Below are 27,190 nucleotides of genomic sequence, written 5' to 3'. Positions count from 1 at the left end.
AGACGCTCTTATCCAGAGCGACTTACAGTAGTGAGTGCATACATTTTCGTACTGGTCCCCCGTGGGAATCGAACCCACAACTCTGGCGTTACAAGCGCCATGCTCCACCAACTGAGACACACAGGACATATACAGTATCAATGAGAGTAGCAATCAGTCAATTGGTTGCTTGTCTTTAGGAGTCTCTTAAAGTGTTATTAGGTGTTTTCACATGTTACTTTTCTTTACTTTTCTTAAAAATTTTCCAATCGCAGAGCTGCTTGGAATAAATTATTTCAAATGAGACTTCTAGACCAGAGCATTTACCTCAGTTAGCATCACCTGATCTATTTTTCTCTATTTTCAAGCAAACCACTGCCACCTCAAAGGTCTGTCCTACTGAAAAGATGGGATAACAATGTAAAAACTTGGGTGATAGCCTGTTTAATCGCATAGGCCTACTAGCCTACATTCCCGAAATGGCACTGAATTATTCATGATTCAATAATGAAATAAGTGTTCGAATAGTATAAAAGTATAGGGGCGTATATGAGATTATATTAATTTGTTGTTACAAAAGCACAAGAAAGGATGCAACTTTCCATGATGGTTGTGGTGTACCTGTCACAATATTTGTTTAAACATAATCTGAAACCAACACAGTTGTCGTTATAATTGCACTGTGACTAATATAGCATGCCAGAACAGGTGACAGACGGGGAGCTTCCCATATGCAAGTGAGGAGTCCCCATCCTTCTCTACGAAATAAATAAATAAACAATGAATCGTCCGGTCTCCTGTGCGCCTCATCCCATCTCATGCATGGCTGCCAGTAATGGTCTACTTGGTGTCAGCTTTTATTGGCACGATACAAAGCAAGTGCCAAAGGCTGCTGCCTCCACTCCCCGAGCAGACTCGACCTCTGGATAAAAGCAAGCAAAATGCCTCAGTCGAGCACAGAAACATTGAAATGTTAGGCTGGAAAGAGGAAGTACAGTGGAGAGGGGAGGGACCGAGGGCAGAGTTCCATGGGGCTGCCGCGGCGCTTCGAACTTCTGCACATGGAGCGGGGGAGAGTTGGAAGAACTTCATATTGCAAACTCAAGGAATAGCAGGTAGAGAAACTTTTACGATGCTTGTTAACTTCTAACTAATTTAAAGCGTTTATTCGTATTTCTAAATAGTAAGAAGGGGCCTTACTCTTTAAAAATGAACTATGTAGCGGATTGGAAAACGTTGTCCTGAAGTCTGGTGCAGGTGCGCGAGCGTCTGAAATCCTGTGATGCGAGTATTTGTATAGCGGCGCACGTAACTGATTTGACCAAGAAGTCAAGGGAAATTGTAATGTTTAATGAATGTTATACAATTTTGATCAGCGTTGTAGTTAATATCAAACGCACTTAGGAAAATAATGGAATAATGAAAAATGTTCCTCTTTTCCCATACTCCTTTTTGGAGATTGCAGGAATTGCTCACCATTATCTTGACCATATATAAGCATTAGACGATGTTTCTTGCCATTGATGATTAAGCCTATATGAATTATGGATAACATAAAAACAAAAATACGTTTTTGTTGTTTAAAAGTTTTACATAGACTCCTTTCACTTTTCGTACCAGATCGGCACCTGTTGCAACTGTGCGCATCCAGAATGAATATCTGATTATAACTATTTTACTTCATGTCATTCAAGCTGGAGTTCTTATTTCAGAAGTCCACTTTCCATTATTACAAATCAAACGAAGTAGGCCTAAGTTAAAATAAACGCAAAAACATTATCTTAACACTCCTCAATGAAAGCGCTGAAACTAGTTAGCTATAACTAACTACGTTGCCTACAGCATAAAACACGTAATGTGTTTCTCTGCTTTCTCAAAGTTACATGAAAAATACACTTCGAAATCCCGTTTCAAGATGCCCAAGACGTTCGCAATCATTGGTTGGTCTGAGCCGAACTTGACATGTGTGTTGATAGTATTGGTGGGCAGGACTCAAGTAACTGTTAACATGTTGTGAAACTGACATTCAACAAAAACTTGGGGAAACAAGTTCACAAAACTTACCTCACACTTTTGTGCGCTGGGACATATAATTCTACAAACTTTAACTCGTAGGTTATTCTATTCAACAATGAAAAATCTAACTTAAGTCTACAAATTAATTTGGTTAAAAATAATAAGGTATATCATTGCTGCATTGCCCAGTTTGTAGTCACAAAGCATCAAAAGCAATGTGGATATTGTTTTAACTTGATTTAATTTGTTGTTAACAATATTTCCATTTTGTTAACATTGCCTCCCACGGGGCAAAAACTGGTTGAATCAACGTGGTTTCCACACATTTCAACAACAACAAAAATGTATGTGTTGATGTTGAATCAATGTGGAAAACTGATTGGATTTTCAGAAAGTCATCAACATAATGCAATTTCGTATTTTCTTTCACCCATCTTCTAACCTAAATCAAATGTTTTGTTGATTTCACATTGAATTCACGTTAGTTGACAACTCAACCAAATGTAAATCAAAAATAGGTATTGAACTGACTACTTCTTCATTCAGTATTACAATTCACTTACACTGAGTGTACAAAACATTAGGAACACCGAATGCTGCAAATACATGCTTGTGGACACATCCACCTCCTCATTATTAGCAGACTGAGGATAGGGAAACCGAATGAAAGCCAGTTATTAAAATGATCCTCACTGAAAACCAGTGTAATGAAGTGTGTCAGATTCAATTGAAGACCCTATAAGGAAACTCCTTTCACCCCTATAATGTAGACCATCTAACCCTTACAATAGGTGCCCAAACATCAGCTCACATTTCCTTAATTGCTAATGAGAAATCACTCTATAATTTTAAAAGATGACTGTTCATTATATTATGTGGTATAGTGTAATAGGGCATGGTTCCCCAAATGTTGGGTTGGGAACCACAGGTGGGTCGCTGGTAAGGCATGAGCAAATTATGGCACAAATATTGTTTTGTTTAACACTGCAATGGATGAGGTGAGACTCAGTACTCAAAAAGTCATATAATTTTTTCCATCTCAGTATCAAAATATATTAATCAAACTGATAACATTATATTTTAGGAATAAATTAGCCACAAAAGCCACTCTTCTTAATTTATTTTCCAAATGAGTGATTGGTTTTTGTATGCCATATGTCAAAAGGAATTTTCTGGAGAAACAAATTAGTATTTTCAAGTACAGTCTTGAATCACACTTCTGATAGAAGCAGCATATACTAATAATAGTTTGGGAACAAAAACATTTCAAGAAGAATACTTGATATGATACATTTCCTGTTTTAATTTTCAACAACACAAAAAACATATGAAAAACGTAGCATGACGTTCTATATCACCACGTAGATTGTATTGATTTTCATATATGACTATTTATTCATTTGTGTTAGCCCCCATGTTATTTGCATATGTTTTTTGTTGATATTCCAACATTTAAGGATTAATATGAGTTGCTAGATTATAGTTTACATTATAAAACCCCGTCTGTCCGTTTTTACTCCTCCCAATATCCAAAGTGTGCTGGTGTAGTCCACTTTGGCTGTTTAACGGTTTGGCTGTTTCAGTCTCCATCCTGCTCCCTTTCGTGTGTTCGCACCCTCCTCTGCACAGCCCTTCCACCCCACCCTTCCATCCACCCCTCACACACACAACACACAACACACACACACACAACACACGCACACACACACACAACACACACAATCCCTTGAGTTAGGACTGAGGGTGTTGTGAACCCACAGCCCTCTTCCTGTCTCTCCTCCCCTTACTGAGCGCACTCAGACCCACTGCCATGACTCTTCCTGCCCTTTGTGAGGCGCTTTCAGAAAGCAGCTATTGCCATTAGTGCCTTGTTTTTTCAAATTGGACTTTAGAAGGTGGTGTCATTCTGAAATATTGTCTGAATGAAACCATCCACAAAACACAACATATATTGAGAATCATCAACAAGAAAAGAAAAAAAACATGATATAGCAAGATATCCAACTAATTGTCTTTTGTCACAAACGCCTGTGGTTTAAAATGACCTTAGACAGGAAATGATGATATGAAAAATGCTCCCCCCAATTTTATTTTTATTGAATCTAGCTTCAAGTAGTTATACTAAAAGTAAGAACAGTGTCACTTCAGGTGAATATACAACTTCCTGAATGTTCTCATGCACCTTGCTCTCCACATGCCTACACAACTGGGTTGTGGTTTAACATGGGAATGCATTTCTCACTTCTGTCAAAGTCCCCCACCAACACCATCAGTATTTCCCTTCACACCATCTGCCCAGAAAAAAAGGGCACATGAGATTACCACCCCCTCTCGACCTCCAAACTCCAGATGCTAAAGAATGATGACGCAGGCAGGGCCTCCTACTCCTATATCGACACACACTAGCACGCAACACTCACTGCGCTCTCTGTAGCACATCTTCTGCACTAATGACCTCTGCCCTTCCTACCCCCTCCCCAATCCCCTCCCCACCACCTCCCCCACTTGGGTCCTGGGTGTCTGTGGGTTGTGGAACCTCTGCCTCGACTCGCCTGTCCGCTGAACATTGTGCGTTGCGACAGCAGCGGGGGCTGCTTGGTGGCTTCCCACTATTTGTTCCAAATGTGTGGAGCCATCTGTCAGTAAAACAGGAAGGCCTAGGTTCCCCTTCTCCCTTGGGCTTGCTTCGCTATTTTAGGGAGCTTCACTTCTCCCTGTGTGGCTGGCTGGTCCGGGCAAGCGGCTCCACCAAGGGCCTTCTTGAAGTGGCGGAGCTGAGGCTGAGGTGGTTGTGCCCATCTGCTGCAGGCTTGAGGGGGATGCATTATTAATGGGGCCACGCGCACTGGTGACTCCTCAGATATGCAGCAGGCTCTGGCCAGGGGATGTGCTCTTCTTCACTAAATTGCCTCCTCTTGTGCGAGAGAAACTTACTTCGGGGCCCCTCGGCCTTCTCCTTCCTCTATCGATCTCTCTGTCCCTGGTTCTCTCTCTTCACTTTCGCTCTCTGGCACACTCCCTGTCTGTCTTGGTTCCCTCCCCTCTCTATCTCTGTATCTCCCCCTCTCTATCTATCTCCGTCTCGCTCTCCTTCTCTGGGTCCCTCTCTGCATCTCTCTCGGCCTGTCTTTCTCTCTCTTCCTCTCTCTCTCTTTCTTATCTTTCTCTCTCTCCTCTCTCTTTGTTTCTGATTGTGGCTCCTCTCACACATGTCTCTGCTCGGGTAGTGGCGCGCTCAGCGATGCATGCTCAGTAAATTAAAGCGAACACGAGCGCCGATAAGCTTGGCACGGGCAAACAGCCGCATCCTCAGTGACCTAGGGCCAGTTAATTTTCTGCTTAATTTTGCGGCAGTCAGTTTGCATTTGTGGATGATTACGTGGCAGGAAATTAACAATAAATAACAAATGTGGTCTGAAAGCCCCTTCCCAGCACCCCCATCACCATAGCCCATCATGCGGGGCCAAGCCACTCTCCCAGCCCGCCCTCTCTGTCAGACTTGTAATGAAAATGTCTGTAATTCTTTGTAATGTAATGTGGGGGACAGTGGTGTGTCTTTCGGTGTGACAAGAGTGATCTTGCCGGGGTGACGGAGTTGTACAGAGAGAGGTCACCCCTTTAGTCAGCTGTGGCTTTTTATAATGTTGTGTTTTTTCGGCCCTGTGGAGCCGTTGATTACATTTAAACACATCTACATCTCTGTGTCTCTCTATCCCATTAGAGTACCTGCACCGAATGGAGACGGAGGAGGCACAGGAGATGTCTCAGATACCAGGTAAGAGCTTCTGTTTTCAGAACTGGTAGGGCCATGTCTAGGTAGAAAAGAGAAGCACAACATGAGTTGCACAGAGCCCAAGCTGAGTGGCACAGTCATAGCACATGTAATGGATTATAGATTACATTTACATTTTAGTCATTTAGCAGACGCTCTTATCCAGAGCGACTTACAGTTAGTGAGTGCATAATTATTTTATTTTTTTCATACATAGATAATTATGGTTCTAACTTATGAGCAATAATGAACCATGTTCTGGTGACTAATGGGTGTTTGCTGGTGCTTCCCCATGTAGGCAGGGACAGCCCCACTCCCAATGATGTGTCTGAGGAGAACGACGAGGCCATGCCCATCCCAGAGGACCTGTCTGCTAGCTCCAATCTGCAACACAACAACAGGGGTGACAAAGAAGGCATGGGTGAGTGACAGATCATATAAGTCTGTGCCACATAAGTTTCACTGTGCTTCCCCATTGCACCACTCCCACATCAGTAGGCCTATAACCAGTTAAGTTGTTACACCTAGACCAGTATGGCCATCAAACCTCTTTACCTGTGCACCCCAAAACCTAGCAGTTTCCAGAGCACCTTCAGAAATATTTATACCCTCACAAGGACAAAAGTAGTAGCACTGTTGTTACTAATAATAATGAAAATAATGATGATTTAAAAATCATGTGAAATACATGACGAATACATTAATAATTAACAACACATGTTTGTTACACCCGCCTACACTTAATAGAAATTTCAGCACTTTTTTTACACAGTCCTCCCATTTTATGGCACCAAAGGTATTGGGACAAAATTCACTTATATGTGTATTAAAGTAGTCAAAAGTTTAGTATTTGGTCCCATATTCCGAGCACGCAATGACTACATCAAGCTTTGACTCTACACATTTGTTGGATGCATTTGCTGTTTTGTTTTGGTTGTGTTTCAGATAATTTTGTACCCAATAGAAATTAATGGTAAATAATGTATTCTGTCATTTTGGAGTCATTTTTATTGTAAATAATAATATAATATGTGTCTAACACTTCTACATTAATGTGGATGCTACCATGATTACGGATAATCCTGAATGAATCGTGAACAATGAAAAGTGAGAAAGTTACAGAGTCGTAAATATCACCCCCCCCCCTTCCCCCTCCCCAAAACAGAAAATGCTAACCTCTCACCATTACAAAAACAGGGTAGGTTAGCATTTTTTGGGCGGGTTATGATATTTATGCCTCTGTAACGTTCTCACTCTTTCCATGACATAGACTGACCAGGTAAATCCAGGTGGGGCGGCAGGTAGCTTAGTGGTTAAGAGCATTGTGCCAGTAACCGAAAGGTCACTGGTTCTAATCCCCGAGCCGACTAGGTGAAACATCTGTCGATGTGCCCTTGAGCAAGGCACTTAACCCTAATTGCTCCTGTAAGTCGCTCTGGATAAGAGTGTCTGCTAAATGACTTAAATGTTATTGAAATCCACTTCATCAGTGTAAATGAAGGGGAGGAGAGGGTGAATGGGCAAGACAAAAGATTTAAGTGCCTTTGAACGTGGTATGGTAGTAGGTGCCAGGGGCACCTGTTTGAGTGTGTCAAGAACTGCAACACTGCTGGGTTTTTTGCACTCAACAGTTTCCCTTGTGTATCAGGACATCCAGCCAACTTGACACAACTGTGGGAAGCATTGGAGTCAACATGGGCCAGCATCCCTGTGGAACGCTTTTGACACCTTGTAGAGTCCGTGCCCTGACAAATTGAAGCTGCTCTGAGGGCAAAAGTGGGTGCAACTCAATATTAGGAATGTGTTCCTAACGTTTTGTACACTCAGTGTAAGTGAATTTGTCCGAATACTTTTGGTCCCCTAAAATGGGGACTATGTACAAAAAGTGCTGTAATTTCTAAACGGTTCACCTGATATGGATTAAAATACCCAAGAAATAAAGCTGACAGACTCTACAAAAGAGCTTCACTTTAACCTCATAGTCATTGTATCATTTCAAATCCAAAGTGCTGGAGTACAGAGCCAAAACAACAACAAAATTGTCACTGTCCCAATACTTTTGGAGCTCACTGTACATATCATAAAAACAAATGTGTTAGTAACATAACTATTTTGTTAGTAACATAACATTTCGTAACGGCATCCCAACAAGTGGTTACCACATGTAACAAAAATCCCTTAGACCCACTCATTACTTGCAATCTGGCACTTAATCAAACGTAGTTCTTTTGAACATGTAATCTAAAAGTTATTGATGCATTTAGGTCATTGGCAGGAAAGGTTGGACATTTCTTTGATCTGTCTCATGATGTGCAAAACCTTAAGGAATGGCTAATGTGCCCTTGATATGAGGATGTTACTAAATTAAGCCAGGGAATATCATGGACATAATATTAGCATTAGTTGATGTACATGTTTATTTAAACTCGGGACATGACTGGGTTATTAGGGGACACCAGGCAGCATTTACCAGATGGAGTTTTGGAATTTGAATTGTTGCTTCATGAGTACATTTGTGAAAAGCCCCCCTAGTGCTGCACTACCTGTAGGGAAACCATATCATATTTTATGCCTAAAAGTACAGTAGCTCATTCAACCAATAGCTATGGTATGTTTGTGGGATGTGTCGGTGATCCATTGTGATAACTACAATACACAGTAAGTGTTACTATAAATTGTGGTGTAAAATTGGAATGTCCTTCCTTCCATATTAGCTCCAGATAGCTGTGTGGTGTAGTTTACCATGGCACTTTGAGGCGGCACTTAGTCAAAAATAACATGTCAGAGCAGAGGAAACTGAAATAGGATGTGCAAGAGTTTCCTAAGAAGAACTTGCCATCAGGCAGTTTCAACACTCCAGGAGATAAAGTCTTCAGGAGCAGAGTCAAGTTTCGGAGATCAGCACTGCACATCACAGCGCATCGCACCACCGCACTGCTAACGCACCTGCAAACACACTCACGCTTTCACTTCAACTGTCAAGCTTTTAACTCAGCAGCACACATAAGGAACTCCAACCCTCGCCAGCATGCCATAGTTTACGAGAAGGATACCCATTGTCATGCACCAGGAATGTATTGTAACTGCCATACTTACCATGAAGTACACATGTATCTTTATCAAGATTCACTTGGTCAATGTGAAAACGTCTGTCAGCATTTGTTGAGGAGCAATCATCACAAGACATTTTGAATCTTTCACCTCCAGCAGCTGCAATTCCAAGGTTTATTCATGATCCACCAACTGATTAAATTTCTGAAGCGTTACATGGACTTGACCCTATACTTCCAGATATTTTGGTAATAAATGCTCCTTTTTGGGGGGCTCTGTGCAAGTGTGCAGTTGAGCTAGAGATGGAAGAGGAGGCCATGGGAAACCCAGGCATATGCAGCTGTGGTTCACCCCCAGTCAGGCATGGCTTTCTCCATATGACTGTCTTTGTGGCTGAGCCTATGATTAGTCATTTCACTTGCCGTATTTTACATATTAGGAAAAACAGCTCAAATGACTCAAATCTTCACTGATGCACAAGGGGGACTATGATTTAGAGATCACAGTCACACAGTTTATAATTTTTACACGCGTTTCCTAAGTGAATTTAATGATTTTTGTCAATAATTTTGGGAATGTTGATACAGACATTATTCCACAGTACTTTCAACATGTTTTTGTAAATTCACATACAATGAGAGACGGTCATCAGTGATAAAAATTAGATACTGTATTGTGTTCTTTGTTGAGTCTGTTTTTTAAGGATGGGTTGTATGATTCTTCATCTCTATATCTGGCCTTATAGTATTTTGAAGAGGTCCTGAATCAGGAGAGAGGTCGGCCTAAACATAGCCAATAGTGTGTGTGTGTGTGTGTGTGTTTGTTGTATGTGTTGGTCTTTGAATGTGAGTGAGTGTAAGTGTTTGTGTATGTGGTGCTCTGCACTCCTTGAAGATCTAATCACCAGTGTGAGAGGAAGTGACTGTTATATCTATGCAGTGCATCGCTGGCTCGCTGATAAACCCCAAATGCATCAGGGAGTTATTATTATCTGTCAGGATCATGTGGTACAGAGGCTATGGGCCTGAAGTGCAGAGCGCACGCAGAACTGTGTAACTAAGACAGGGAGGCTGAAAGTATAACGGAAGCTCAAGACCTCAAAGCCAGGTTGCTTTTTGCAGTTTTCCATTTACTTTCCAAAGCCAGCATAGGTTCGTCCTACACAGCTTCTCTAGGTTCATCCTACATAGCCTCACCATATGATTCAACAAGCACAAAAAGTATTCCCCTTGTGTGAGGAGTACAAGACATATCATCACAGAAGTATGCTTTACAAGTTGCCTTATTGAATTCAATTGTTTAAAAATATATTTGGTCATTACAGTCACGCAGACAGTAAAATGACATGTCACAGTATGTCTTTCTGGTGACACAATTTCTCTTTCGGTATGAATCATTCGGGTTATTAAGTCTTCGCTACAACCGGGTCTATTTCAGACCCGAGTGCTAAGCTTTTGAGTTCCCGAAAATTCAAGGCTAGTAGAAAAGTACACTTTGTTTTTGGTGCTCCTAATCAACACTGACACACTCAAAGGAGTCACACTCCATGGCATGTACGTGGTTTTACACGCATGTGGTTGGTTCCACAGTCAAGCTAGCACACACTGGGCTATTTTCATCAGGCAGTGAGAAAAGCAGCCCATTACAGGAACCTCCAACAGGCTATTTTTACTTCCACACTAGATATCTAAACCAACACCAATGGCTTGTTATCAGTTACCTGGGTTTCCTATTATTTTGCTATACTGAACAAAAATAGATTTTACTGAGTTACAGTTCATAAAAGGAAATCAGTCAATTTAAATAAATAAATTAGGCCCTAATCTATGTATTTCACATGACTGGGCAGGGGTGCAGCCATGGGTGGGCCTGGGAGGGCATAGGCCCACCCACTTGGGAGCCAGGCCCAGCCAATCAGAATTAGTTTTTCCCCACAAAAGGGCTTTATTACAGACAGAAATAGTCCTCAGCACCCCCCCAACCCCTCTCAGACAATCCCGAAGGTGAAGAAGCCGGATGTGGAGGTCCTGGGCTGGCATGGTTACATGTGGTCTGCGGTTGTGAGGCCGGTTGGACGTACTGCCAAATTCTCTAAAACGACGTTGGAGGCAGCTTACGGTATAAATTAACATTCAATTCTCTGGCAACAGCTCTGGTGGACATTCCTGCAGTCAGCATGCCAATTGCATGCTCCCTCAAAACTTCAGACATCTGTGGCATTGTGTTGTGTGACAAAACTGCACATTTTAAAGAGGCCTTTTATTGTCCCCAGCATAAGGTGCACCTGTGTAATGATCATGCTGTTTAATCAGCTTATTGATATGCCCCACCTGTCAGGTGGATGGATTATCTTGGCAAAGGAGAAATGCTCACTAATAGTGATGTAAACTAATTTGTGCACAACATTTCAGAGAAATACGCTTTTTGTGCGTATGGAAAATGTCTGGGATTCTTTATGAAACATGGGACCAACACTTTGCATTTATATTTTTGTTCAGTGTAGCTTGTGAACTTAGAAATGTAGAGTCTCTTTTGTACCAATGTATCAAATCAATGAAGCTTACTAAGTATATGATAGCCTACAGTGTTGAAAAGTATGTGTTTAGTTCTTTAACTTCCAAGTCAAGTGAATAAGCCCATGGTTTTGCCATGGAAGGTCTCTGGAAAGATACTTGAGCTTCAGTGGTCTACACCAACCCTCATGTTGTCGCTCTGGCCCTTCTCTTACCCACTATCACATAGCTGAGGTAGACAGCACTGAACCCGGAAAAGAAGAGGGAACTACTACTGCTGTGTTGCAGCTTCTCAGAGATATCCAGTATGGGGAAGTTGTGACTAAATTGGGGATGGGAAGAAGGGCTTTTAGTTTATATCATGTTTGTCACACGGTCACACATCCTGATTTACTTGTTTTGGGAAGCAAGTGTCAAATCACACAGGGAAGGACAAACAAAGAGATAAATCTGCCTCTCAATGTCAACGGCAGACATTTAAGTCAAATTAGCAATCATTATAAACCGGGTAGTTTGGGATCTCGATGCTGATTGGCTGAAACAGCATTTCAGCTTTGTGTATATCAGACAATATACCACGCGTATGATGCAAAATACTTGTTTAGCGTTCTATTTACATTGGTAACCAGTTAATAATAACAATAAGGCACCTCAGAGTTTAACACGGCTAAGGGCTGCATCCATGCACTCCACTTCGCATCGTGCAGAAGAACACCCCTTAGCCTTATTGCTTAAATATTCCACTATGAATGATATAGAACCAAAGGTTAACAGAAAGGCTCAGTGAGATTCTAAACTCAAGAGAAACTCAAGATGTCTGCATTTACTTAGCAGATGATTAAAGAATACAGTACTATGGGCACAAAAACAAGATCTTGCCTCTGACATTTTTACTAGATGTTGATAGTTAAGTATGTTTTACCATACTCTGGAATTCTTATCTTCACATTGACAAAACATCATCATCCCTCAATAAGGTAAAGCGAAGATTGGGGGTCAGCCTGATGAACCAAACTACTCAGTAATCTCCTCCATATAGCCTAACTCACACACATTCACATACACACATGCACACACACATTTTAACAAAACACATATTTATTTATTTTGTTATTACAGATCAATTCATTTATATATTTACATGCACACACACATTTTAACAAAACACATATTTATTTATTTTGTTATTATTACAGATCAATTCATTGATATATTTATAATTAGTAGGTTTTGTTATCTGTTTTAAAAAACGTTTTTATTTTTGTACTTATGTATTGTATATTGTTTTTTGTGGTGTGGTATTCATATAAGCCCTTGGGCTTCCAACCTCACCTGCACACCGTTTTGTTTAAAATATATTTTTAAAATCTGTATTGTTGTCTATCACTTGTTTTCTTTGGTGCAAATAAATAAATAATAATTAAATAAATAAAAGGGTAATACCACTACAACAAGTGTACTTTCTGTAAGTGAAATCACGGACGAGCCCCCAAATATGTTACAAGTTTTCTGCATTACATTAACCAAACAACAAACCCATAGAGGGTAGGAACATATTTTTCTCTCATTACTGTAATCATGTAGAAGTTGGAAAATGGTTGTATTCATATTGTAGCCCACCACCCAGTCATCTTCACGTCTATTGTTCTGCCTGACATGTAGGCCTAACATGTTTGGAGACATGCAGGCCTTAATTCAGCATCTGTGGTTTGTGAGAATATGCTCTTCACAGTTATCATTGCCTCTATGCCCGGGGTGCTCTCTCTTCGTCTGTTGTATTTTGTGCCTTTCTGCTTTCATCTAGCTAGCTTCCTTTGTGTTCTCTTCATCTCAGTGGAAAGACGTAGGTTATGTGTCCACTTGCAACGTGACAACAGGGCAACAGACAAAATGTTGTAAGACGAGGGAGGAGCATTTTCTTTTTTTTACAATGCTGCCCTGGACTTACAGTACTAATTCTAACATCATTTGTTCTTTGGTCTGTCCACTATCACCAATGTGGTGTTTAATATTATTATTGGAGTAGTTAGCATAGTACTGTATACCAAATGCTGATTTTATCCAGTATCACAAGATTGGCGGTGTTAGGTTGATAATGAAGTTATATTTGAGAGCAACAGAAAGTCATTGTGTTCACACTAGTTGCCTTTCCGCTTTCACTGGATGAATCATGCATTATGGGAGCTTGTTCCCTCAAAGTGTCAGTGAAAACAAGCGTCCTGCAAAAAGACTGTTTCAGTTACACCGTTTTACAATTCCTTGTCTGTGCTTCCCTTTCTGTCACTTCTCCATAATACTTGGTATTTTGGTTAGGCCGGCCCTGTTTCTGAAGCTTCCCCTTTTTCCCCTATAGATTCCTATAATTCATTATTTCCACTTCTTCCTCTTTGGGTGTACAAACAAGGTAGACACATGAGGAAATCAGCCACCATAACATGCAAATGAGGTTGAGGGGTTTGCAAGGAGTGTTTATTCCCACTAAAACTTGTGCTTATTGTGCTTATTGAGATGATAAATGTTGATTAAAATGATTGTTACAAAGTTATTGAAAAGAATGACAGTTCTGCAGACCCGTCGCCGGGATAAAGTGACTAAGGGGGCAGTTGAAATCAGTATTATTGTTTGAATTTTTGGAGAGCTACCTACCACTGGGCACAGACGTCAGTTCAACGTCTAGTTTTGATTTACATTTGGTTGAGTTGTCAACTAAAGTGAATTCAACAGGAAATAAACAAAACATTTCACCATGTCATTGGATTTAGGTTAAAAGTTGGGTGAAAAAATACAAAATTCCCTTACTTTGATGACTTTTTAAAAATTAAATCAGTTTTCCACGTTGATTCAACATCTTCACATTGAATTTTTGTTGTTGAAATGATATAGAAACAACGTCGATTCAATCAGTTTTAGCCTAATGGGCTATGTGTTCAGATAGTGTTTTTAAGTTATTGTTTTATCCCTTACTTGTTTGGTGGGCGTGTGTGTGTGCATGTGTGTGTGTGTGCGCGCGTACGTGCATGCGTGTGTGTGTTTTTACCATAGTTTGTTGGTCTGGTTGACACCGTTGCCATCCTTAGTTTCACACGGCTTCCTGTGTCTCTGTTTCCTGTTTATCTTGCTGTCATTTTCACAGAAGAGTGATGATGAGAGATGCAGTATGAGTTTCCCCATCTCCATTAGCAAAGGTTTAAAATAAATACAGTGGGGGAAAAAAGTATTTAGTCAGCCACCAATTGTGCAAGTTCTCCCACTTAAAAAGATGAGAGCGGCCTGTAATTTTCATCATAGGTACACGTCAAATATGACAGACAAATTGAGGAAAAAAAATCAGAAAATCACATTGTAGGATTTTTTATGAATTTATTTGCAAATTATGGTGGAAAATAAGTATTTGGTCACCTACAAACAAGCAAGAATTCTGGCTCTCACAGACCTGTAACTTCTTCTTTAAGAGGCTCCTCTGTCCTCCACTCGTTACCTGTATTAATGGCACCTGTTTGAACTTGTTATCAGTATAAAAGACACCTGTCCACAACCTCAAACAGTCACACTCCAAACTCCACTATGGCCAAGACCAAAGAGCTGTCAAAGGACACAAGAAACAAAATTGTAGACCTGCACCAGGCTGGGAAGACTGAATCTGCAATAGGTAAGCAGCTTGGTTTGAATAAATCAACTGTGGGAGCAATTATTAGGAAATGGAAGACATACAAGACCACTGATAATCTCCCTCGATCTGGGGCTCCACGCAAGATCTCACCCCGTGGGGTCAAAATGATCACAAGAACGGTGAGCAAAAATCCCAGAACCACACGGGGGACCTAGTGAATGACCTGCAGAGAGCTGAGACCAAATTAACAAAGCCTACCATCAGTAACACACTACGCCGCCAGGGACTCAAATCCTGCAGTGCCAGACGTGTCCCCATTCTTAAGCCAGTACATGTCCAGGCCCGTCTGAAGTTTGCTAGAGTGCATTTGGATGATCCAGAAGAGGATTGGGAGAATGTCATATGGTCAGATGAAACCAAAATAGAACTTTTTGGTAAAAACTCAACTCGTCGTGTTTGGAGGACAAAGAATGCTGAGTTGCATCCAAAGAACACCATTCCTACTGTGAAGCATGGGGGTGGAAACATCATGCTTTGGGGCTGTTTTTCTCCAAAGGGACCAGGACGACTGATCCGTGTAAAGGAAAGAATGAATGGGGCCATGTATCGTGAGATTTTGAGTGAAAACCTCCTTCCATCAGCAAGGGCATTGAAGATGAAACGTGGCTGGGTCTTTCAGCATGACAATGATCCCAAACACACCGCCCGGGCAACGAAGGAGTGGCTTCGTAAGAAGCATTTCAAGGTCCTGGAGTGGCCTAGCCAGTCTCCAGATCTCAACCCCATAGAAAATCTTTGGAGGGAGTTGAAAGTCCGTGTTGCCAAGCGACAGCCCCAAAACAACACTGCTCTAGAGGAGATCTGCATGGAGGAATGGGCCAAAATACCAGCAACAGTGTGTGAAAACCTTGTGAAGACTTACAGAAAACGTTTGACCTGTGTCATTGCCAACAAAGGGTATATAACAAAGTATTGAGAAACTTTTGTTATTGACCAAATACTTATTTTCCACCATAATTTGCAAATAAATTCATTAAAAATCCTACAATGTGATTTTCTGGATTTTATTTTCTCATTTTGTCTGTCATAGTTGACGTGTACCTATGAAGAAAATTACAGGCCTCTCTCATCTTTTTAAGTGGGAGAACTTGCACAATTGGTGGCTGACTAAATACTTTTTTTCCCCACTGTATATATTATCCATCTGTTATGTTTGATCTGGAACACTGATCACAAGAACCCACTGCATGAGTTCAGCAAATTTGTTTCAAAGTTTATCCTAGTGTACTCAGCCAATAAAGTTGAATTGAGGATTGTTGCACAGAAAGTGCTGATTTAAATGCTCTCACTCCGTAATGAACTATTGCTATAAGTAAGTTAATTGGAGGTGAGGCATGGTCTCACAGATGTTCATAGACTTCATAGACTAAAACAACCAGTCATGTAGAGGGAGACACAAACACATGCCTTTAAACTAACAGTCACATATTGTCCCATAAAAAGTCAAAGATAGTAATATAGTAATGTACTCATATTTCTACACAGGTAGGCTATAGTCCCCCAGAAACATGTTCCTATTCTAAACAGTGGCCCACTGCCCTCTTTTCCAGCCTGTAACATTAAAGTTGAGGCTCGCAGTGACGAGGAGAATGGGCTCGCCATTGACATGATGATGAATGGCGAGGAGGAGGAGGAGTGTGCGGAAGACTTGCGCGTGCTCGATGCCTCGGGGGCCAAAGTGAACGGCTCCCATGCAGGCGGCCCCGACAGCAAGGGCCCCTTCTCCTCGGCTGGGGGTATCCGCCTGCCCAACGGGAAGCTCAAGTGTGATATCTGTGGGATAGTTTGCATTGGCCCCAATGTGCTGATGGTGCACAAGCGAAGCCACACTGGTAAGCCATCCGCGATACTCATCGCCCTTACTTTGCACCCACGCTCACTGGTAGCCTTACAGAGAGATTATGTGTATGTGGAGTGGAGAAGATGAGATTGATTCTGTCTTTATCTTCACTTGAGACACTGAGAGCAGTAGACAGAACACTGTTAGGGTTAGTCTGTGTTCTTATGTCTTATTCCAAAGTTGTCTACAGAGCATGAGTTATAGGCTTCAACACAAGTAATTGGGGTTTCACACTATATATTTAGAGTTGGCCATTTACATGGTATTTACTTGGAAATCTAAAATGATAATTACATGCTTATCACCTAATAAATATGTTTTTGTATATTTAACCACTAAGTAGGCTACCATGCGACAGTGCTAGGCATCCACCGATTGTGTTGAATTCTAAGAGATAAGCACCAGGAGCTGCTAACTGTTACTATGTAATTTCTCATTAAGTGAAGTGCAATGAAGCAGTTGAATACTTGTTTCGCAAAAGTTATTACTTAAACAACTGGAGTTAATTGATGACGGCAGAGCTTAACAGGAGTAGATTATGTGTTATTAAACACTCTATTGAGTTTTTGATGTGGATAATATAGAGCTTTCATTGGTTTGTATTAGTCAAATGAGTTTCAGAGGCATCTTTTCCCATAGTTGCTGTGCTATAGTCTATATATTGGTCTATAATACTGTAAAGGGATGTTTTAGACTGAAATATTGACGTATTAGTCAAGTATGTCATGTGTCATTTGTAGTATCTACAGTATATTCTGTATGGGTGACTGAGGAAGCCACTATACAATTTTCATTCTCTGAGTGTTCTTTTAAATTATCACATGAGAGAAGTGGCTCGTGATCTATTTGTTGTGTGATAAGATTGAAAAAGTATGATCAATATAATCCCTAAACATGCCCTTATATCACAGTTGAAAAACAGGATATCTGCAGCAATTAAATGGAATCTCCACAAAATGGCAATTACCCGAGTATTACACGTTTTTTCAAAATTCAGAATTGATATTCTATTGTAAGGAACCCAAACCAGTGGCGGGGAACATTTTTCAAAAAGGCACTTAACTGTCAAGCTTTAGAAACTAATGAAACCCAAAATGGAAGAAAGGAACACTAGACTAATGTAAATGCAAAATAACATATAATAAAATATATAATGAAGTGCCTCCTATTTAAATAGAAAATATTCTGTGGTGTCTCTGCTCCTGAAATGCATTTTTAATGAGTTTCCTTTTTTTCTACAATTTTGCTGCTTCACTGGTAACTCTTATTTTATGGGGCCTTTTGAAAAAAAAAAAGCCATATTAAAACCTTCTCACAGAATGCCACAACACTCAGAGAGGCTAGATATTGGTTTATTCCAGAACCACTGATCAGGAAGACTGGCTCTCAACACAAAGTGTTTCCTTCACTTTATTCAAATGAGCTTGAATTTGCATTGTGATGGGCTGCTCTTATTTTAGAGACGAAGAAGAGAAAAAAAAAAAAGAGATTTTCTGATCAAATTGACCCAGGCACTGGTGCATTACAGAACTGGCAGCCTGAGTCTGAAAGGCTCTTGTTCGATCAAAGTGCCATTCGGCTACGAGGTTCAGGGCCAGGGAGTGCATGGAGAAATGAAGTGTCACTCCGTTCTCAAACCCTCCTAGGCTGGTTGATTGGCCTGTGCACAGAGTTCCTCCATCATTCACTGTGTTCTAGTGCTTGGGAGTCTTGTAGTACTGTGACCCCACATTCACATCCACAGTGGCGCTATTGCTGGAGATGGTTTAGTTCTTGCATCCACATAGCAAAATTCAGACAATGGTTTTATACCTGGCTCATTATTCTCTGAAGAGAGGCTGTTCTCGTTGAGCCGAGCTGACATTGGTGTGGCTCAAAGCAAAATACAAACTCCAAATGGTTGATAAACTGATACAAATCACAAATAGGTCCATCTTATACTGTAAGATGACAAAAGAGAAAGCATGTTCATACATTCACCACACACTGTCAACACTTTGCATTAATCCTTGTTTATATAAAACATATATAATTCCATTCATATAGGCCTACTCTTACAAATAAAGTACTAATCTACAGTAATGTATATTATTGTCATTTTGTGTCAGCTCATAAAACAAGATTTTGCTGAAAATATTCCTATTTTCTACATGATAATATTTACATAACTCAAAGACACCTATACTCCAGTTATGTATTTGAGAGATTACAAAAGTGTGCATGTTAGTGAAAAATATGCAAACACTAATTTGCAATGTGCCACTTACATGTAAAGTGTTGATACATACTGTAGATGAGTGGCAGCTGCTCCTGTGTGATGGCCCTAACAGCCTGCTGTGTGGTGTTTCTGGTCCTCAGGAGAACGTCCATTCCAGTGTACCCAGTGTGGCGCTTCTTTCACCCAGAAAGGCAACCTGCTGCGTCATATCAAGCTCCACTCAGGAGAGAAGCCCTTCAAGTGTCACCTGTGCAACTATGCCTGTCGCAGGAGAGACGCCCTCAGCGGTCACCTACGTACCCACTCTGGTGAGTTAGGAGGATAGGAGTAGTGGTCAGTGTGTTGTGGACATTAGGGCATGCAACATTTTAAAAGGGTTTGCAACAGATTTTTTTTTTTTTTACCATGTAGTCCCTCCCTGTTTCATTCCGATGTCTCCCGTTTAGGGCCTAATTAACTTTCCAGGTGGTGGTACTTACCCAGTGGGAACCATCCCACTGGGCACACACTGGTTGAATCAATGTTGTTTCCACGTCATTTCAATGACATTATGTTGAACCAACGAGGAATAGACGTTGAATTGACTTCTTTGCCCAGTGGGATATCTGTCATCTGCAAATAAATTATTATAAATGTATCATGTCAATGAAACATGGGACTGGATCTATTGGAGAATGAAAAAGAATGCCATTATTATAACTCAAAATACAACATATACATGTACACCAATCACAATATGGACAGTACAATGGACATCTCACATGCTTGAAAATTGCTCTCAATTAATTGCTGTCAATACTCACTGCTGTCACTTCTTGCAGTTGGAAAACCCCACAAATGCGCCTACTGTGGGCGGAGCTACAAGCAGCGTAGCTCTCTGGAGGAACACAAGGAGCGGTGTCACAACTATCTCCAGTGCATGGGGCTGCAGAACAGCATCTATACAGGTTAGTTAGTGTCTGTCTCTCACCTCCACCCACACTGTTGACCTACTTTGAACTTGGCTACTCGTCACCACTCAGGACTCTCTCTGGTAGCAACATTAATGCACCAACAATGTTGAAATTGCAACAATACTCCAACAGGTCAGACTAGATTTTATAACATTTATCTGCAGAATAAATGTTGTTTCTCTATCAGATGCAAGGCTTCCATAATGTATTGGAGTGCTTTTTGCTGTTACTGTTGACTCATACCCAGTTATTCTAAAGGGGAAAACACTTTATTCAGTAAAGAAATGTGGTAAAAAAAGGTCTTCAAGTTGTACTACTTCATTCTGTGAATCAAAGAACCATAAATAGGAGCATGACGTACTTTTTCTGCAATCTTTTCAGTTCATGTTTTGTTAAAAATATATTGACAGTTCTGCTAAAATCTTATAATAATTTACTGAATGTGGAACATGGCTTAAAGTTAAATAAATATAGTAAGATAATGTGGCTTTTGCTCACGTAAAACTATCTCTTATACAAAGGATCCATTGAGGGTGGATGTACATGTAGCCTACTGAACTGACAACATTAGGAAGTGGGGCGAGAGTGCAGAGGTTAAGAAGAGGAAATTAGAAGAGGAAATTACGAGAAAGGTTGACCACTCTGCTTTGCTTAGTCAGTAAGGCCAATGTATACCAACTGCTGCATGTCTGTCAATAAAGGCCTCATCATCATTGTGCCCTGTATCTACTGTCAGGGAGGGATGCTTTAGCAAATTGTAGCAAGATCCTGTTATACAGTAATTATACATTTTATCAGGTCAGATTTTACTACTTTGATTCTGAAACCTACTTTTCTGTCTTGCTTTCCAGTAGTAAAGGAAGAAAGCAACCAGAATGAGCAGAGGGAAGACTTAAGCCAGATGGGATCTAACAGAGCCTTGGTGCTAGACAGACTAGCTAATAATGTAGCCAAACGTAAGAGCACTATGCCACAGAAGTTTGTAGGTAAGGGATAAAGTCTTCTTCCTTCGTATACCAACAAACATTTCTGTAATTGTAAAGCACAGGACTTAGGTTCCAATTGTCAGAATTGTGTATTTCAGTTTGATGCATTCTTATTTGCTACCTTTGCGCAGCAGAATATGCTATTTAATAAAACAGCACATATTCAGCATGATCACCCTTGTGCCTGGAATCTGCATATCTTTATAACAATGTTTGAGCTTTATTTAAGTTGAGCAAACAGAATATTTTCATTGATTTCAACTTGATTCTTACGCTTGGTGTATTATACATTTATTTGAAGATGACTCTTTCTTAAATTAACAATAAGAATATATTTACAAAATATGTTAGAAATAACAACAAATAAAACTAAGTAATCAGCCATGAGAAAAATGCAAAGAACGGAATATTCTAAATAAGGAGAATCACCTTTCAATATAAGTCAAACGTGACCAATAAATTGATCACTAGAACTACAGGTAAACATAAGTGCTTGTAATGTTTGATATCAGGAATCAGAGTTTTTTTTAAATTTGAATTGTAGGCTAACATTGGTGTTCATCTGTTTTCCCTTTCTAACCCTCAGGTGAGAAACGCCTCTCCGACATCTCCTTCGAGGGTGGCCCGGGGGAACTGATGCAGCCTCATGTCATCGACCAGGCCATCAACAGTGCCATCAGCTACCTGGGTGCAGAGTCTCTCCGACCGCTCATCCAGACCTCCCCAACCTCTTCTGACATGGGGGTCATGAGCGCCATGTTCCCCCTCCACAAGCCCCCTCCAGAGGGCCACGGCCTGTCAGCCAAGGACAGCGCAGCCGAAAATCTGTTGCTGCTCGCAAAGTCCAAGTCAGCCTCCAGCGAGAAGGACGGCTCCCCCAGCCACAGTGGCCAGGATTCCACCGACACGGAGAGCAACAATGAAGAGAGGGCAGGTGTCGGGGCCTCGGGCCTCATCTACCTGACCAACCACATCACGTCTGGGGTACGTAATGGCGTGCTGCCCCTGGTGAAGGAGGAGCAGCAGCGGCAGTACGAGGCCATGCGTGCCAGCATCGAGATTGCCTCGGAGGGGTTCAAGGTGCTGAGTGGAGAGGGGGAGCAGGTGAGGGCATATCGCTGTGAACACTGCCGCATCCTCTTCCTAGACCACGTGATGTACACCATCCACATGGGCTGCCACGGCTTCAGAGACCCCTTTGAGTGCAATCTCTGTGGCCACCGCAGTCAGGACCGCTACGAGTTTTCGTCACACATGACCCGAGGGGAGCATCGCTACAGAGTTGCCAACTGAACACACACTTACTCAAGAACATACACATGTACATGTACTAAAACACACACACACACACACACAATTTTTATACATTGTCAAGAAATTGCATGTTGAAGAACAAGTCTAATTTATGTTGATTTCACATGTTCAGGAGGAAAAATTAACTATTCCTCCATCTGCTTTTTTAGAAAACAAAAGGTGTTCAAATAACTGTTCAGTGAACAAAACAAACAACTTAAAAAATTATTGTGCCTCAGCACTAAGTATCATGTGTCACATACTGTATAGTTTTAAGTCATTGATCTACCCTTTGATGTCTGTGTACATTAAATAAATGTCTGTTTTCTGATAGCCTACCTGGACAGGAATATCTGTATATTTTATTCTAAAGAATACAATCATGCAAAAAAAAGTTGTCTTTTAAATGGCAAGGTATTGCTTGACATTTAAGTTGTCATAACATGACAATTTCATTCTTCACTATAATAATCTATTTGAATCTCCCCCAAGGAGATTTAGCTCCTTATTGTACTTAAATGTAACAGTTTGTTTTAAACTTCTTGTTTTTTTTATATGAACTTTTTATATATTATTTATGCCGTGTACACATGCATGTGTTTCTTTTGGTAATTTATTACAGTTGGTGTTTCCTGTTTGATTTGTTTAGTTCACACATTCCCTACCATTAATCAAATGTGATACATTAATTTGAGTTTAATAAATGACTGAACTAGAGTGTTTTTACTGAAAGATTTTTGTTTGATATAAAGTATGGATGGGATTCGGTTTTGTCCCAGCTTTTTACCTCGGTGGCAGAGAAAATGTTACTCTCAATTTGGACTAAACTTTCAAAGTATTTTCACTCATATATCATGCTTGCAAAATATCAATAAAGGATATTTTACATACACAAAAATAATACTGTTATTTGTTATTCTTTCATAGTAAGCTTCTGCAGGATTACATCATATACCTGTTATCCGTTTACACATAGTTGGAGGTAAAATATTTTCAAGGATATTTCAAAGGTTGCACTGTATTTTCCTACTGGACCTACAGTATGTACGTAGGAAATTGACAACTTTTCACACTATTCCATTTCTACCCCTGGATATTTGAATGGCAATCCATTGTAGTTATTTAAAGCAATTCATAATCATTAGGGTGCACCATCTGGCACATTAATACATTTAAAAGTTAATGTTAATGAACTGACAATATCCCATTGAATAGATAACTGTGTTTGCTCTGTACATTTCAGCCATCGAGAATATAGCCTAGGCAAAGCTATAAGTATAGTACATGACCCGAAACATTTGAGTGAGCAACCCTCTCAATTCTTTCATTACCAAACCATGCTGCCATGATAACCAAAGAGATAAATAAATTGATAGAAATATAGAAATGTAATTGCACTTTCTCAAGCTTTCCTAAATCGTTAAGTTCACAATATTCCAGTCATTCAAAATGTAGCTGCTAATGGTCAAGGAACAACAGAGTGAATGATTGACATGTATACTCCTGGTACAAAAATATATCTATATTTTTTAAGTAAAAAGATTGCGGCCAACTTAATTCATGATGAATAAATGAATACTTAGAGTATTTAAAAGTACACAGATACTTTTCATGGTTTTTAACTCCAATATGGGTTTGCTAAAGTGTCCTTACTATCAGGTTCAGGCAACTAAGCATTTGCATATGTGCCCAACCTACCTGTTATTTTCAGAAAGGAATATTAGGGTAGTTTAGAGATTGAAATATAAAAGTATTAATGATATAATGAAACCACATGATCACCAAGCAGTGGTACATCATGGCTTAAAGGACAGAGAAGTTGATTAAGCAATTTACTATAGTTTAAAAGATCTAGCAATAGAGCAGTAGGGCTCAAATAATTCAGGTAAAGAACCGCAGGGCACTGAACACCGGACAGCAGAGGTCCAGACCAGGGCTGTAATCATTAGTTCAAACCGTTGCAAATTCATGTAGGTCCCTCCCCGTTCCACTTCGTTTGCTTCCGTTTGGTTCTGTTTGGTTCCTAGTGAATACACCCCAGAACACAGATAACCTGAGAGAAAAGAGTGCTTACACACAAAGAACCAGACTGCCAGGACAAAGAAAACCAGGCAGCAAAGATCCACTGTCGCACACAGAAAACAGTGGGTGAATGCTAACACACAGAAGACCAGAGAGAGGATTGCCAGGCCACAGAGAAGATGTGGGTGAATGCTTCATGTCGCACACAGAGATAACCTAGAAGAGTGAATTGCCAGGAAAACACAGAGAACAAGAGAGTGGACATCTAGCTAGCTAGGACACCGAGGATGAGGCAGTGGGACATGAGGCTGGGGCCAGGGCTCAGAGGACCAGGCCTAGCTGCCTGGAGAGAGAGGCGAGGCCCGGCAGAGGAGCTCATCAGGGCTGTGCAGCGGCAGGCAGCGACAGCGGCGTCCGTCCAGATGGCTGCCATGTGATTCTGCGTAAACGGGAAGCAGCTGTGGCCAGCGCTGAGGCCCCCACCACGCTTCACTGGGACCTAACAGGGGAGGGAGGACATTTGCATAAAAGGGATAATCTGGTCAACAAACGCTCCCCCTGCCAGAATCCCAAATCTCACTTCCACTTTCGGACAGTTTGCTAAAATAGACCTACTCAACCACTTAAGAATCAGAGTGAACCATTCCATTAGGGAGGATCCTATTTGACCATGCCAGATTATGTTCAGAGTAACAGATTGGGCCTGTAACCGAAAGGTTACTAGTTGCTATCCCCGAGCCGACTAGGTGAAATCTGTCGATCTGCCCTTGAGCAAGGCACTTAACCCTAATTGCTCCAGGGTCACCGCCAATAATAGCTGATCCCTGGCCGTGACCCCACTCGCCGAGGGTGTCTCAGGGGAATGGGATATGCCAAAATCACATTTCCATTTCACACCACACACTTATACAGGTTACACACTTGTAAATGTGTGAAACAGGACAAATATAAGCACCTCCTATTTTACCTTTAAGATCAAGGAAAAAAAGCATCAGTTTAACATGCCCACAAGTCATATCTGTTAATCTTACAAATGGACAGAAAGGGGTCCATCCATGGACTGCAAATGTTAGACTGGTGTTCACAGGTTTAGATTACCTGCATGGACCGTGGGTGGCTGTGATAGCGCAAACTGGGATGAGTGTAAGGACAAAATACTGTGAAAGATGGATGTATGAGCTTATTTGACAGTCAGCAACTAAAATAATACTTAGCAAACATTTATTTAAATCAGCCATACTCAACAGGCAGACCAGATCCAGAACGGGGTCAATACGTTTTATTTTTAGGAACTCAGTCGGGTTTTCAACTTACTGCTGTTGAGGGTTGTAAACGTAGAATGCACACGGTGCAATTTTGAAATTTGGTAGCGCATGGGCAGTTTTCCTCTAGTTATGTCATTCACTGACAGACGTTAGAGAGCTATTTATAACCTGTCAGAATTGTCCAGTTGACTACTAGCTAGATAAGTAAATTAGGCTAACCAGCTACCTAAATCTTGTAGTTATCATGGCCAGATTACACGTCCAGGGGCCTTGACCCCAAAGGTGCCCCCACTGATTTTGTTGAGTCACTCAGGTATCATATGAACACACATAAGACATGGCAAAATTGCAGGAAATTAGCTTTAAAAAGGCAAAATATTTATCTCCGCCCCATGGCAAAATGTGTAGAATTGCAGGAAATGAGCTTTAAAACTGCAAAATGCTCTCCGCCAACAAGAAGGGTGTGAGGTGGGCCCTTTACTACGCTGATAAATGACAATATCCAACCGGACCTTTCCACCTAGGACATTTGTGTGACCGGACCTTCTCAAATAGTAGTCAAGCACCCCTGATTTATATAATCTTCAATAATCTTGACAGGGGTCCTTTTCCTTTGTAATGCAGCCTAGTACTGTTTAACTTAAATTCAAAGACAAAACTCAACCCAACATTCCTAGACTTATAAATTGTTAAAGATACATGATGGTAGAAAATGACATTATTCTGGGTGTCAAGTGTCTGGATCTGCCATCCCAGCACCAGAGGAATTCTGTGTATCTGTCCCAGTCCAGCTGTGGGGAGCCATTCTGACAAGCTTCCACCACCCCTCTGGCATGTGCTCACTACTTGCATTGCTGGCTGATTTTACAAAGTTTCAATACGGCAGCCAACCCCAGAACACTGAAATATTAATCAGCGACTTGACAAAAATATGAAAAATACATGAAACCCTGTTTTCATGGTCTTCCAGTTTTTCAAAGATCGGTTTATGAAAATTGTGTACACAATCTATAATTGTCTCCTTCTCGACTAGCGACAGTCTATTTACAGAAAGGCATTCAACTTAAAAGGAGATCAACTACATTCAAAATCTCTGTTGACTCCTTGTGCATCTGGAGGACTAAGACTTGGCAGAGAGTGCAAGTTTCAGCTTTAAGTTGAGGACAGACAGTCTTGTATTTCGTGAAACATGACTGAATAGCTTAGTGAGATGAGCAGAATACCAAAAGTACTTGTTTTGGGATCATTAAAATATGGATTCTTACACAAAGATTAAATTACAGTTTCCCTGTTTTGTCACATACCAGCTTAATAGCGCATGGTTACTGTGACAGGCAGAGGCAATCCAAGGCAGATCTGTGGGCAAGCCTTATCATGAGATCAGGATACTCTCAGCATTAGTCAACTTTCCCAGCCATGGTTGGCACATCAATGACTTAAGTCAATGTTTCAGGAACAGTTTATATTCTCTGTTTGAGAATGAGGTTGAATGTAAACTGTAAGGGATGAAGATATGCAAATGACAGGGAGACACTAGACCTAATTTAACAAACCTTGATAAGTTGATGATGATGATGAGTAACTGAAAGCTGATGTAGGCCTGCTTTCATCT

General features: G+C 40.8%; 1 protein-coding gene across 1 annotated transcript; it reads left to right on the top strand.

Annotated features, from left to right (window-relative positions):
- Positions 1 to 789: 789 nt before the first annotated feature.
- Positions 790 to 23,184, top strand: LOC311127172 (DNA-binding protein Ikaros-like). The gene is given in 9 exon segments (XM_084158951.1): positions 790 to 872; positions 874 to 1,094; positions 5,717 to 5,770; positions 6,066 to 6,188; positions 16,552 to 16,833; positions 19,200 to 19,367; positions 19,881 to 20,006; positions 20,864 to 20,998; positions 21,585 to 23,184. Coding segments are annotated over 9 exon segments (1,887 nt in total). The 5' UTR covers positions 790 to 801; the 3' UTR covers positions 22,292 to 23,184.
- The last annotated feature ends 4,006 nt before the right edge of the window (positions 23,185 to 27,190 follow it).

Source organism: Coregonus lavaretus (assembly GCF_964263955.1).
Source record: "Coregonus lavaretus genome assembly, chromosome: 1".
In the NCBI taxonomy this organism is placed as follows: domain Eukaryota; kingdom Metazoa; phylum Chordata; class Actinopteri; order Salmoniformes; family Salmonidae; genus Coregonus; species Coregonus lavaretus.
Note: the sequence above shows the minus strand (reverse complement) of the source record. Positions and strands in the feature narration are given on the sequence as shown.